We start from the raw sequence: 15,494 nt of genomic DNA, 5'->3' as shown, positions 1-15,494 counted from the left end.
ACTATGTCACTCAGGCTTTAATGCAGTAAATGTAAATATAAAAAACACTGACAACCGCCAGCGTCTCAGCTTAGCCTCAGCCTCCCAGTAGATGCACAGACCTAGGTCGCATCTTTCTGTTTTATGTGTTTACAAGATTTTCAGAAAACCTGACCTGCGATTTGAAATGGATTTTTACTATCAACTTGACAATCCTACATCGTTGCGCTCTTGACTTTTCGTGTTCACAAAATTGGGTGTCCACACTGCCCGTCTGGCTGCCCACACAGCAGATTAACAACAATACATTGTCAACCTTTTGCAGCTGAGGTGTAATAAAAACTAAAATTAAAGTATTATTTTATTTTATAAAATAAAAATGAAACTATTGGAAGAATCAAGGTAACCATGAGTTGAAAGAAAAACACTATGAATATTTTTTTTGACCTTTTTGCACATGTACCTGCACCACTGAAAAGAACTTTGTTTCTATATCAACGAGATATTTCCAAGTGCCTCAAAACAAGTCCCCATATCTGTCTCCAGCAGGTTCATATTGATGTAAAACTTATTAAAATTGTGCTGAAAGTCTACCTGAGGCTACTGCTGGTGACCATGAGGTGGGCCTCTGTGGTCCTGAAGATGTTGTGAATGGCTCGGGCAGCCAGCACCTGCCTCATGGCCTCGTAGATCACTTCCTGATTGTCGCCGCAGCGAACCGCCATGGAGCCCAGGAAGCGCACAGCGAATACCTGCTGAAGCAGGGAGTCTGCAGAGACAGAAACATCATGCGCAAGCTAAATATGTCAGCAGAATAAAAGCACAAGGACAGTGAACAAAGAAGTTGACCGATGACAACCACACACTGAGGTTAAGGTGAACTTAAAAAGTACTTAAAAGAGAGTGGACTATTAAAGTGCACTTAGAACAGGAAATTGTTACCATCAGTATCTGTCGAACAGTCGTCTTCTGTTTCTCCAAATGGGTTTGTGCGTCTGTCGGGATGGGAGCAAACACCAGCAAGAAAAAAACAATTAAAGCACTGCGCTACACAATTACGAAGCTATTTGCTTCCTGGAAATGACGTGAGAACCACAATGAGACCAACATTTAGGAAATTAGTGTCATCGCCCACCAGTAACTCGCCCCTGTCTTTTGCAAAAACACAAACAAGCACCCACACAAACTTCCTGTCTCAGCTGGGCTCTCACCTCCCCCCAGTTCTGTTCTGGTCCTGAAATTCGGACGCAGGCAGCATGATGTCAAACTGAATGGGTGTCCCTGGGGCTATTAGGTCCTCTGGTTCTGGGGCAACTCCTGTTTTCTGAGAACCACTGCTGGTAGTATGAACACCTCCTGGCTTAGCTCTGCAGAAATTAGACAAAATAAAGATGAGTTCTAATGAATAAACCAAGAACACACCCACCCACCCCCACCAATAAAGGATAAGACAGATTGGAAAAATGTGAACCTAATACTTCAGTCAGCAGCAGCCGTGAAATGATTCATGGAGTGTCAGTGAGGGGGCAAAAATCTACAATCCTCAGAGGATTTCACACTGAAAATCCTAACAATGAAAGATAACTACTTAAGGCAGACTTCAAAGTGTATTTCTGGTCTTCCACCAATTCTTAAACTTGCTTTAAAAACATGAACAGAAGGAAAGATTACAGCAAACAAAACCCACCCTCCTCTGTTTAAAAGAAAACACAAAGCTTAATCTGAGGGAAAGAACCCTGTTCAACAAAGGGTATTTACAGGGATGCATAAGATGTTTGGCTTTGGCCACATTTCCAAAGCTCAGTGGCACTTTTTTATTTTTTAACGTTACCCGACTTCATTTGCAGGAGCTTTTGTAGCACAGAACTAAGAAAACTGCATGTTTGTTTGTTTGTTTGTTTGTCCTTTCACCATGACACGAAACATTACATTACAAGCTTTGGATTGTTATGCAGTACTGAATGTAGGATTCTGAACACACTCTCACATAAGCTACATGCCTGACCTGTCGGGGTTGGGTGAGCCGTCTTGTCTCTTCTCAAAGCTGGTGATGGGAGTCACTGCCTGGATGGCGGTTTGGTTCAGTCGGATAGCCACAGCCTAATATCAAAGAAATCAGGGACTTTTCAGTATCTCACATACTCGTAGTTTGAGTCATTTAGGGAATATAAATGATCCTAAAAACAAGTACTTTCCAAGTACTTGTTTCATTGTCTTCAGTGTATTTTCTCAACCTCATGTTTGCTCTGTGTACCATAAGCAGTTTATTTAGTGGCATCCCTAAAAAACAGCAGATGGTTTCCTGGTTTCTATTTGTTGTTTAGTTCATATATAATTACGTATAGGATTTGAGGGATGTAATTATTTACAGTAATGTGGAATGCTAACTGGAAAAAGAAACCAATCACTGAATAATAATTAGAAATCCTGCTTTAGTAAATCTGAAAAGAAAACCTGACCAAATTCTGTCGAGAATGTTTTACGTAAATGATATACTGGAGAGCAGGTTTATTCACTGTACTAAGAGGTTTCACTCTAATTAAGAAAAATCCACCAAACAATTAACAAAAGTCACATCACTGACGAGACAAATGAGGGTGAGGTCACGCAGCTCTCCACGAACACTTGAGTTGGGAGAGAGAACGGAGGCAAATTGCACAACTTTAACAATTAGATAAACAAGAGAAGCTGCGTCGAAAATCATTCTCCATCTGCTGCCTGGCGCGCTAAACTTCATTACCGGCTCTTCTGGTAATTCTATCCAGCCCACTCAAAAATTCTCAAACTCGGAAAAAACAAACAAACAAAAAACCTCACTCAGTCCAACAGCTATTCACTAGAAATCCTGAAATCTTGCTCTTGAGGTGATAAAACCATAATTTCCAGGTCTATAACAGCGCACCTGTTAACGGTGTCTGAAATCTATGTGAAACCCCCCAAACGATTACCACGGATGAAAAGTAAGCGCATAAGAGTGAGGGCAGTTTTGGATGCAGTTATTTCATTATTAGAGAATGTGAAGAATAAACATTTGCAAAGCAAATATACAAGATTCTGGGACTGAATACCTCTCAAGGCAAAGACAACTGAGATACTGTGAGGGCGTGACAGAGTAAAGGTTTGTTAATCTTTACTTGTTATGTTACTTAAATAGATTAAACATTCGCCAGTTAATGTGTTAACTGGATGTGTGTTAATGTCTTAAAATGTTATCCTTAAATGACTGGTTAATCGTCTTTTATCTTATTTTTATTTTTTTAAATTTAAACAGTGTGTATCTGTGCTGGTTAGTATGAAATCTTTACCTCTGGGTTGTCAGTCAGGTAGATCTGTCTGGAGATGTTGTTCACAGTGCAAATCCACTGAGAAAGAAACAGAAATTACTACATTAAGGCTTCATCTAGCTCAGGCACAGCGTGAAATCCCTTGACTGATACCAGCTGTGACAGGCCAGTCACTTGTGTCCGAGCACAAAACTTAATTCGAAAACACACAAATGAGTCTTGACAGTCTCTCCATTGTTCTATGACAGATACTCGTAGCAGCGGATAGCTTCGTGAAGTGGATGTAAAACAAAAACGAAGGTCAAATGGAGCTGTTTGAGCTGCCCCTTCACTCACTTCTTCATACTCTTTTTTGCTCTCGGCTTGTAGAATCATTGACCTGCAGAGACACAATGTTTATGTATTATTCTCACTGCTGAGCATGGAGAAACTAAAAGAAAAAAAAGTACATACGTTTTTCCTGAAGGGGAAGTTATCTGAAAACAGTAACGTCTGTCCTCACAATCCACCGCCATGACAGAGCTGTTATCCAGGTCCAGCACCATGCCTCCTGCTACAGCCCCCCGCGGCTGGCACATGAGATTCCCTCCCTGGGTGAAGAAATACAGACGATCCCAGGCTGTGGTCACTAGGCCTGTTTTACTGGGGAAGAAAAAGAAGAAACAGAAGAAACAGCGTTTGAATCAAAGCCATAAATGTAGATCCAGATCGTAAGTGTAAAGTAAGATAATGGATACTATTTGTATGCATGTATGCAATTAGCTTCGAGGTGATTTGAACAACAAAGTGGACGATTTTTATTTTTTCTTTACAGCAGGTCTCTCCATCTGGTAATTTCTCAAAGGTCATAATGACCCAGTGACCTCTGAGATTAGTCTCTTAATCTGCGCCTCAGAGGGATCTCCTAGTCTTTTTAGTGACCTTACATTCTAGAAGTAAAATTAGTGTGTCAGACTTATCTGTATGAAAGAGCAAACACAGCTCGTTATTAAACAGCCTTCACAAATCAATGATATATGTCAACATATAGGCCCCAGAGGACCTCTATCCCATCTGTACAAAGACAAAGGCAAGACATGATTCAGTGCAACAACTCCCAGTGGTTGTATGGCTACAGTAATATTTGCCACAGGACAAATTTATATGAGCCGCTTTAAAAACACATATAGATGAACTAGTCCTGTAAAAACGTCTCCTGGAAAATATATTCAACACTGAAACTAGTCTGCAATTCATAATGTTATTATAACTGAGATGCACGTGCAGCGGTAGGTTAACTTTATCCATTCATCCCCTATTTATTCCATATTTTATTCCAACATCTTGCACCACCGCATATATAAATATAAATATACTATACGTGTAGTTGTTGTCTGTATCGCCTGTTGTCTACTCTGAAAGAAATAAACAGATGTTACGCTTGTAGCAGCAGATCTATAGATGTTTACAGACAAGTTTCCCACTTACAAACAATGGAGGATGTGTATTCAGCAGCCAGACAGAAGCCTTGCACGAGCTCATATTATACAGCACAAACAGTGGGCCCTCAAAACACACCCGATGATTAGAATCACTGCTCAAAAGCCATCATGATGGATAGTGATTTTGCATACCTTTGGAAAACTAGAAAACATGACAGATTTCTGATTTAAAAAAAGACACTGTGTGCTCATCTATTAGCTGGTGCTATTTCCTGCATTGAAACATTAGTAATATTTAATAACCAGATATATGAGCACACAAACAGGGCACCTACTACTTAATTCCTGGCATTACTTGAGCTAAGATCTGACAGGCGGGTAACCTTCTCTGAATAATAAAGATTCACCTTGTTTTAATTTTTAATCCATGCAGCTTAAAGCTGTTGATAAAGCTTTAATTATGAGTCGCTTACAGCCCACCTGAGCTCACATTTTAATAATGACTCGTAAAACACATTTATGCAAAGCTCACAGAAAGATAACATCTCCTACATGATAGACACTTAAATACTTCATCCATTCATTTTATGGAATATTGCTGTGGTAATACAAACAGGATAATGTTCATTACTGATTATTATTATATATTCATGAATGCTGTTACCTGAAAGTTTCACAGAACTCAATTTTCCTGTCATTTTGGTATTTTTTTCTTTTTACTGTTTACATTTTTTGTTTTTAATAGGCAGAAATCTTCTTATCCATCTCCAAAAAAAGCACTTAAAAGCAATAACTGATTAGAACAAAACTGCACGTATCTGCTGTGGTCTGCTATATTCCTTAGAGTTCGGGTAATTGTACAGAGGTCATCTTTTTAGCTTGCACTTAATGTCTCGTCTTCGGTAATGTGAAGAATTTTTATTGAGAATCTAAAACACGAACTGCACATCCATTGTTGAAACCATGATTAACTATTTTAATAACATTTTCACACCAACAATTTTCCCCCGCTCATCATTTGATTCCACAAGTAGATCCTGAGTTGTCTTCTTTTTTTTATTTTTGGGTTGTTTTATTTTGGCTCTAAATTTGTTTTGGCTATTAATGTTGTATATGCAATTATAACGAAGCTAGGATGTAACTCAACTCTGAGTCACCCCATTTCTGATCTATACATGCGTGACTCATTTCAACTGCGCATCTGTAAACCTTCAATTTTGTACGCTCTGTTCAACAAATATTCCCAAATAAATGTCCTTTGATAAATACTTAAGTGTATGGCTCGTTTTGCCCTGGGTGACTCAGACCCTTAATACTGAGAAACCATTTGAAACAGAAAATGTTTTCTGGCCTCAGCTCTATTTGACAAGTGTTTGAGGCTGTTGGCAGTGTGTGTCATTAAACAGAATGGCATTCTGTGGAAACCTTTTCTCCGGTGTCACAGACATTTGTCAAAGACTTTGGATGTATATGAGGGAGAGACAGAGTTTGACAGCTTTGACATTTCACTAAATCACAATGCGAGCTACGCAGCAGTTTTATCCCTTGAAGCCATTAAGGAAGTTTCCTTTGCCATACATCTAGTCTAGTATAAGCTGACAACGCACACTGTCAACATGTTACCTGACATACCTTGTCTGCTGTGACAGACTTACTGTTTACTGTGTTTGGCTTATTTTTAAATGTATTTGCTGAGAGAGAGAGAAGCAAAAAAATCATTTCCTGGTTGTGTTTGGTAATTTAGGCATTCGAAATCTCCCGGAGCCACTGTGGATCAATGGCACCATCTACTGAACTGCATTTAATTTCCTGACAAAATTGGAAATGCCACTTCAGTTTGTTTCCTTTCATGGCATCCTTTAACATATTGACTTGGTAGTAAGTAGGAAGTGTCCTTAGATTTTCAGATAGGGCCATAATGAGTGTAATTAATCTTACTTCCGAATGTTGAGGTAGCCAGCCTTCTGGATAAGCGTGCGATTGACAGGCTCTGTGTCCTTATCTGGCATGTAGACAGTGTCTTCCACAGACAGAAGCTCCCTGTGGGACACTCGCATGGCCTCCGCCTCTGAGTCCAGCTGGGCCTGGATGCTGAGATGGAAAACCGAAATCAATCTAAACTCGCTCCAGAATTTTTTTTTCTCCCCCCCCTACAGAGCATTTAAATACAAAGACATTAAAAAAAAATCATTCAATACTATTATGTAGAGCAGCGGTCCCCAACCTTTTTTGCGCCACAGACCGGTTTGTGGCCGACAATATTTTCACGGACCGACCTTTAAGGTGTCGCGGATAAATACAACAAAATAAAACCAATACCGGTACCGAAAAAAAGAAGATTTATTCATAACACACGTGAAAAGACCCAGGAAAACCGAATTAATGAAAAAAAAACGATAACAAAATAACACTAAAAGCCGATAAAAACCCTGAAAACCATACACTTCACACCCGAGTCTCACTCTCGCGGCCCGGTACCAAATGACTCACGGACAGGCCCGGGGGTTGGGGACCGCTGATGTAGAGCACACACACACACACAAAAAAAAAAAAAAAAAAAAAAAAAAAAAAAAAAAATCATAGTAACATTATGTCTTTTTCCAGTCACACACAAACATCAATACCCCATAATACTTGCTCCAAAGCCATATTTCATCACCTCACCACCCAAAACCAAAACAGTTGTGAATGGGATTGGACTTACCTTTGTGTCATGTTGGAAACAGAAGCGAGAAAACAGTCCATCTTCTTTGACACCAGCTCAAAGCCTTTCTTAAAGAAGCTGATCTGCAAAATCAAAGATAACACTGAGCCACTTTGTACCATACTGCACATGCATGTTGCAGCTCACATGCCCATAGATTGGGCATTTATTTAAAAGGATGAAATTGTACATCTCTTTAAAGCTAAATCTGGTCTAATGAGGAATCATTTCCCTCTTTTTTAAGCACTTAATTTGAATGCTGATATGATGACAGTGAGTACCTGTGCCTGAGTGTAGCCTAGCATTGGTTCAAGCATAGCTACTCTCTTGCGATACTGCAGGGCATTGAGGGCACAATAATACTGCAGTGAGGCCTGGTGCTGCTTTCTTCTGGTGTAAGCCACCTCCTTCACCAAGTCCGCCTTCAACTATTCAGACAGGAGAGGGACATGCAAATAAGCAGCACAGCAGCACAATCTTGTACATCCAAGAAAACACGTTGATATGTTCAGCATAGCAAAAAGAGTCTCATCTTTGCACCCATTATAATGCATACACTGTATTGTGGTTACAGTCATACTCCCACGAGGAGGCACGGCAGCAGAGGATTATTTAATTTAATCCATTTGTACTTCAAATGCTTTTAAAAGACTCCCACTGCATTAATGAGAGCATTACAGTGTTGCGTGCTCGTTTTACAGCTTGTGATCAATGAGAAAGAGAAGCTAAGAAAGCACTTGGCAGTTACTCTACCTTCTCATTTTCCTTCTTCTTGGGCAATCGACTGTACTTGACCATAGCCGCCTCATGCTCTGCACAGAACAGAGGAAAGACCGTGAGCATCAGATAGTAACTATTTCCTGTCATTTTCTTTTCTCAGACTGGCAAAAGAATGTGCTTACCATCAGTTCCAATGGCAAATATTTCCTTCAGTGTGCTTATCTCTGCAAAATTGACAAATATTATTAGAGCTACATCTACAACAGGTATTTAAAAATGCATTATCACCTAGGTTTTGCTTATGTTTTTATGAGGAGGGCTTTTTAAAAAAATCCAAGTCTGTCAGAAGCTACCTGTGAGGTCTTTCTCTCGGAACTGGATCAAGGGGAAGACCATGCTGTCAGCCATCTGGTTAGCTAGCTCGGAGTGGAGTGCATTCAGCTGGACGATACAAAACAGATTACACATATGAGGCGCCGTGCAAGGACACAAACAGAAGATGAGCCTCCCCCAAACATCTTGAGGGATTTCGGTTTAATATTTACAGTAAAATTTCTTGCCAGCAAGCTGGAAAATTGCATTTTCAGTGAAATAGGGGCATTGTGGCAGACAATGCCTCCCCCTACATCATAATAAAGCCATACTGTGGAAGAGTACATTTCATAAAGAGAATAATAAAGCTTAGTGTTTACTCTGATACTGGAAACAGGGCTGCATATCAGACAAATTCAGCTATTATTCCCTGTGGTTATCAACAAGCCACATGACGATTTAGCAAGTTCTAAAGTTCACAAGATTAGGTGCAGTTTAAGCCTAATCTCAGTGTGAAATTTGTTTCCTGTGCATGACAAGGTAAAAGGTCAAGCAAACAATCAACGTGTGTCCTCTGAGCATATGGGTGTGTGTCATGAGTGCTGACTGGGCAAGGCTTGTGGACCCCCATGGCTGACAGTGACAGGCCCATCTGTTTTGTCTATATACGTGAGCCGGCACACCACTCCATCATCTACTCATCCATCCACCCGCCCACTGCTGTTTCCCTGTATTCCTCCATCCAGTGAGATACACTGATCAATCAGTTCCGGTCGCACAGTCTTAAAAGTCCTCTGCCCTTTTCATTGAGCTCATTTTCTCTGCCATGCTAGGGGAACGCAGGTGCAATACCCTTTGTAACATGATAAAAAAGCAACTACAGACTCCGGGATAGTTCATCATCTCACTCTTTTGCTGTGCACGCACACACCCCGCGTAAAAATACTCATAGAGCAAGAAAACTGCAAGCACGGGCCTTACCTCCCCTACAGTTTTGGCGAAGTTTTGCAGCGTGGTGATTACCTCCTCATCACCTCTTCCAAGGGCAAAATTCTAGACAGAAAAAAAAGAAAGAGCAGTGAGTTTAGACCATGAAACTGTGAAATTTGCCATAGATTTATTTAATGTGTAGGAAATGGAATGGGCTGGCATTTATATTGCACTTTTCTGCTCCTATAGAGCACTCAAAGTGCTTTAGACCACAAGCCACATTTAACCAAACATTAAAACACTCTAAGCACTTTAGCTACCTTACATCGAATCGCCAATTCACCTAACACATATGTCTTTTGATTTTGAGAGAAAGCCTTAGCCTTGAAGACACAAGGAGAACATGCAGACTGCGCTTAGAAAGACCCCAGCTGGGGTTCAAACCCAGAATCTTCTCGCTGTGAGACACATTTTAAATAACCGCCCTGTTCTGCCAGGATTTCTGGCACATCCCTTTCATTAAACAAGGCCAAAGATATCTGTGTAGGTTCTCGGTCATCAGGGTCATGGTAGAAAACACAGACAAGGTCAAAGATGGTAATAAAGCCAGTAGTTAATGTCAAGATGCTGAGTTTTAATCATAAGAGTGCTAAGAAAGTTCTGCAGTTACAGATCACTGCTGTTTTTGTTTTTTTAAAGTGTTCACATTCACCCTGCAATCCAGAACAAAGTCTACCAACAAAGGTCAACTATCCACATATGTTTCTCTAAATGAATTAACAGATTTGTGGGGGTTTTTTGCTGCACACAGGAGGAAGGACACATGCAAACTCACACACAGACAGAAAGTTCATTTCAAAATGATAAAAAAGTCTCTATAGCCCACATAGATACTACTCATAACACAGACTGCTGTCTTTTTTGTGGAATCACACGATTAAGTAAGCATATGAACCCTACTTACTTTCTTTTCGTATTCCAAAAGTTGCTTTGAGAGCTGCTCTGTGGCCAGTCCCATCTCACTCTGTGGTGGAACGAAAGAAGGAAAATAAATACATGTTAAAAAGGACTGATTACTCCTTCAAGCTCAAACATCATGCATTTTTTTTCACCTACTGAGAACATTTAAAAAAAAAAAAAAAAAACAACGTTTTTTGGGTGCAATGTGATTCAATATCTGTTGAAAAGCTGGCAAAAACACCAGAGGGCACCTTCAATAATGAGATACCTCAGAGAACCAGGGTTACATTAATAACACAGCGTTTAAACCACAATGTAAATATAGGTCAAAAACAAACTTGTACATCAAATGTTTTCTCCTCCATTTCTACAGGAGACAAATTTTCTGTGTGGGGCTGAGAGTATGGTGTTGCAGTTTGGTACGTTTCTCATCAAAAACAGTAGCTCAAATGGCATCCTAAATCAAATCAAACACAACACTCTGCTGCTGTTCAGTGATGCAAAACCCCAGAATCAGCAAGTTAAATTAGAACTCATGTTCATCTACAAACATAAGGGGGGGGGAAATCTCCTATTATGTGTTTGAACATGTGGCTCTGTTCCAAACAGCAAATGGAAAGGAGTGCAAGCATGCGCCTGACAGTAATTTGTTTTGGTACCTGTGCTCCGAACACCCGCTGCATTGATTGTAGCAGCTGGTTGGTGTAGTCTGTAAGCATTCCCACATCTTCCTCAAACACACTGAGCAAAGAGCGAGTCTGTGGGTACGGGGAAAAAACAAAAACATTACAGACTCTTCTGATGACTATAATGGCATGAATAGCTGAACACGAAGTGAAAAACCTTATCCAACAATTATCCCACTAACTTACAGAACTTAAATATTCTGATAACTGATCTCAGTTACTTCACAAGGTGAAAAATATCACTGTGGCTTTTTTGTTGTGGTGGATTTGCATGAAACCCCATATGAAAGCCCAGCATCCTGGAATATTGTAATGGAAACTTTTAAAACTGTTTTCTGACCAATGAGAAAAAAAAAGAAAAATAAACTTTGAAGAACAGATATACTGTAAATAAACAAGTACTTCCGATGATAAATACTGGTCTTAACCTTAAGTCAGATAAAAATCTACACAAGTCACTGAGCTCAAGAAATGTGGGTAGCCGGATTATACTCAAGCAAAACTTAACTTAAAAACTTAAAACTAGTTAAACTAAAAGGCATACGTGTTTTACTGCAGGGTGGATATGCAAACAGACAAAATCCTGTCTGGTGAAGTGTTTTCCATAAACAGGTGCAGCAAGGTAGGGCAGTTCAAGCAGAACGGAACACACCCAGAGAGTGAAGTCTGTTTATAGTTCACTCAAACCGACTTATCCAATAAAAGGACCATGATTCATTTCACACCAACAAGACATCATGACGTTTGGCTGTATGTGTGTTACTGTACAAAGATGCCAGGTCCATTTCTTGTTTTGAGGAAGCAAACCACTAAGCAGACGGTGACCCTCCAGCGTGGGCTACACTTAAGCAGAACCTCCGAAGAGGTCAGCCCTCTTTAGGAGAGAGTGATGCAACAGACTACAGAAAACAGGATGCATTAGCTGTAGCAAGGACGGAATTCATCACCCACGGTCATGCATGAAAATGAATGCCGAACTTGGTGAATAACTTGTACACAGTGTAAGCGTTTTGTACCCTGTAAAAATTTGGCATCTTATTTTTGCAGTAACACTGCCCTGTTTGCAGACTGTTGACTGATTCCAGGGGAGTCCGATAATGGAAACCCCTCCCACATCCTGGGAATCAGGCCCAGAAGGGCTACAGAACAGAATTTAGATCAAAATAACTTGACGGCATTAGAAAATAAAACGATTGCAGGACACCGAGTCTGGTGGAGCTTTATGGCTGTGACTGACACAGGTCTAGATGTACAGCAGATAAATCATCTCTGGCAGAGAGATGGACTCCCTAAGAAGGGCGGTAGCTTTGTAAATACAACAGAGACACAAAAAACAGATAACCGTGACATGCTGTAGTAATGACTGGAAAGTGCAGCTACTGCTCACAGGGGGATTACAATTCTTGTAACAATGTGTCAATTGAGAACTGTCATCGACCAGTGGAAACAGACTACAACGGGTACTGGATACTGTCTGGGCTAAGCTAACTTCGGCGCTCGTAACGCCTTTAATGAGACAGCTGGGTACGCAAACATGAGAAAAGAGACGCAGGCCTACCTGAGGACTGTCCTGTAAAGCGTCCTCCAGGAGCAGTTTGTGATGTACGGCCGGCATCTTGTTAGCTGTGCAGGAGAAGGGAACGAGGGCTTGAATTATTTAGAGTACGGACTCAATTTCCCAGAAACTACTGCGCGAAAGAGAAGCCGTATGCAATTGGTAGCAGGCCCAGTCATGATGTCATCTAACAGCCGGTGACCAGTAAGAGTAAACATTCTCAAACTCTGAAGTTGTTTAAAGACATATAGAGATATATATATGTATATCTATATATATCTATATATATAGTTCAGTGTTTAAGTTGATTTTGTCCTCTGAATTATTTACGGCAAAGAGTCGGCAATAATGGCCATGTATCCTAGGAGATTTTAATGTCAACAGGGACCCCGTGTGGTCACATAAAGAATTGCAGCATTGATTTTTCAAATTTTTCAAATTTAATTAAAGGAAAAACACAAAGTTTCTTCGTGAGGTGACGGAATGTAGTGCTGTGGAGTACTACACTTTTTAGATGCAATATCAAGTAAATAAAGGGCCACTACTGCCGATACCAATATTGACAGCCACGATTTAAAGCTATAAAGCTTACGGAGTGGAGAACAGTGTCATGTTGTATGAGATAAAGCCTCCTTAATTGACAAATTCTGAACACATTTTAATGAGTTTAATAAAACAAACACACATTTCAGTTTTTCATGTATTTTGAAATTTGGTTTTTCAGAATTCTAAATGTTCCTCTCTATTTACTGTTGTTTAAATGTGCTATAGGCTATAAAAATTGATTTGACAGTCAACACAAAAGGGTTCAGACATTTTTCATAGTGGATATTTTTTTCATTTCCAAAAAAAAAAAAAACCCCAAAGAAAAAACAAAACAAAACATAAATAATGTATCCCAATTCATTATGCTCGAACTTAGAGGATAGGAACAAAGTACTAATCTGATACCTATCCCATCCACCAACCTCTGGATGGATCATCATGTGCCAGTAGAAAAACATTAGTGCGCCACTGAATTCTACTGGAGTCCTGTTTAAGTGTTGGGAGAAGGCACTGTCTGATTTATTGGACCAATGTCTTCCATAGATGCTCAGCTGGGTATAGATAACATAACATTTCTATAAAATTTATACTCATCAATCCATTTAGTGGCACTATTACCCTGGAAAAGCTCACTCCACTCATGACAAAATAAAGTGTTCCTTTACTTTGTGAAACAACAAAAAACAAGCACAAAACAAAAAGATTGATTGATATGAGGCAGCAGTTAGTATTTATTGAGAGATAAATGGATGTAGACCGATGGATGGTGATAAGTTGCACAAACCTTTTAAAATTACATTTTAGTCTGGTAAGTAATCAGGACCAGAAGCTCTTGTCTTGATTTGCATCAATCGCAACTGACAAATTGGCTGAGCATGTGATGTGCTGAGTTTCTGGCTCTCTAATTAAATCGCACTTACTGCAAAAGGCTATACAAAGTAAAACAAAAACAACTAAAACATATGTACTGTTTTGTCCTAACAGGTAGTTTGAGAAATAAACCTTTGCAAAGTTAAACCTTTATATAACTTTGATATAATGAATATGAGAGTACTCACTATTTTTTTTTCTCTCTGTAAAAATCTGTATTAACATCAGCGCTAAAACTTAAAAACCTAAAACAAATCCAGCTATATTAGGCTGTGGCACAGTAAGAAGACAGCATGTAATATGCACTCATGTAGTATTTTACATTTTTTTCCAATGTGAATAACTGTCTTGTTGACTTGTTAGGATGGCCATGTCATGTTGTGTTGTGCCTCGATAATCTAGGCAAGCTGTGACAAGCACAGCCTCTTCATCAAGCTTCCAGGCAGCCTGAGTGGGAGATCATTCTTCGCTCCCCAGTGGACTTGCCTTGTTTAATTGGTGTAGTTGTGGCTGTAAATCAGACATAGCTTTTCAGCTCTAACTTTGATAATGAACTATGCTTGAAGTCTGGTAAAACAGCAATGGATAATGTCTGGATAGCCTCTTTTAAATGAAAGAGTGATTCAGCTAACCAAAGACCACCCTGAAAGGAGCAAGCTGCATTGCCACTGATTATCTGGCGTACAGTTAATAATTTTTGCTTTTCTAGGGCTAAAGTAAAGCCCACCTAGTCAAAACATACCTTAAAAGTCATACTAAGTCATTCTAATTTTAGCATGTTAGCCTTCTAACAGTTCCTAAATAGTGCTAAGTACAAAGTGTAAATGCAAAATAGACTGAGAATATCTCAGTCTTGTTGATATAAAATAATTACACTCATGTTCATGAGGTAAATGTGATCACTATCCCTCTGTCAACCTCTCTCACAGATAATGCAGTTATAAACCTTGTCAAGGTGCCAAAGCAAAAGTCAGACGAGCACCAAAACTTTTAGAACTTCTTCTACGAACATAAAGGGGATGACAGACATCTTTTGAAATACTGACGCATTTTTATCCAGAAGATCTTCTGCTTTCAACTCGTACCTCTGCCCAGTAACCATATAATCCCACAGACTAGTCATATAGATCCTTTCATATACATTTAAAACAGCTGTTAAGAAAGCAGATTGCTTAGCTAACGCCTGGGTGTTAATATATATTGTGTCTCACTGATTGACACATATATTGTGTCTCAGTGTGATTTGGAAATGGCCGTTTATTCTTTTGTTTCTCACACCTCGATTAATGTAATTCATTATTGCTTTGCCTGAGGAAATTATTCCTGAATCGGTTCTCAATGTTACTACGAAACTACTCACCGGGTCCTCTATAAGGTCCATTGTGACGCCGATTTGATCTTCTTCATGCTGGTAAAATTTAGGGTTCAGTTTTGGTTATCACATTTAGAACGCTTCATAATCAGATGTCCTGGATTTGGATTTATTTATTTCTTCTACATCATCCACATGCAATTGCTAGGTCTCTG

At 39.6% G+C, this 15,494-nt stretch overlaps 1 protein-coding gene across 1 annotated transcript in view; it reads right to left on the bottom strand.

Annotated features, from left to right (window-relative positions):
• Positions 1-15,494, bottom strand: part of appl2 (adaptor protein, phosphotyrosine interaction, PH domain and leucine zipper containing 2) — a 19,867-nt gene extending 4,373 nt beyond the window's left edge. Inside the window, exons 1-18 of the mRNA XM_085282713.1 lie at positions 15,328-15,494; positions 12,555-12,619; positions 10,970-11,068; positions 10,315-10,374; positions 9,402-9,473; positions 8,462-8,549; positions 8,291-8,332; positions 8,142-8,200; positions 7,670-7,816; positions 7,389-7,471; positions 6,623-6,775; positions 3,717-3,905; positions 3,600-3,642; positions 3,285-3,341; positions 1,985-2,079; positions 1,191-1,346; positions 922-974; positions 574-748 (exon numbers count right to left, since the gene is read on the bottom strand). Of these exons, the coding sequence (XP_085138839.1) occupies positions 574-748; positions 922-974; positions 1,191-1,346; positions 1,985-2,079; positions 3,285-3,341; positions 3,600-3,642; positions 3,717-3,905; positions 6,623-6,775; positions 7,389-7,471; positions 7,670-7,816; positions 8,142-8,200; positions 8,291-8,332; positions 8,462-8,549; positions 9,402-9,473; positions 10,315-10,374; positions 10,970-11,068; positions 12,555-12,611 (1,628 nt within the window). The 5' untranslated portion in view covers positions 12,612-12,619; positions 15,328-15,494. The remainder of the gene's footprint in view (positions 1-573; positions 749-921; positions 975-1,190; positions 1,347-1,984; positions 2,080-3,284; positions 3,342-3,599; positions 3,643-3,716; positions 3,906-6,622; positions 6,776-7,388; positions 7,472-7,669; positions 7,817-8,141; positions 8,201-8,290; positions 8,333-8,461; positions 8,550-9,401; positions 9,474-10,314; positions 10,375-10,969; positions 11,069-12,554; positions 12,620-15,327) is intronic.

The sequence above is a fragment of the Mchenga conophoros genome, linkage group LG7 (assembly GCF_057382185.1).
Source record: "Mchenga conophoros isolate Kocher_MC1m ecotype Shallow Benthic linkage group LG7, M_conophoros_male_GT1.1, whole genome shotgun sequence".
Taxonomy (NCBI): Eukaryota; Metazoa; Chordata; class Actinopteri; order Cichliformes; family Cichlidae; genus Mchenga; species Mchenga conophoros.
This window is presented reverse-complemented; position numbering and strand designations above follow the sequence as displayed.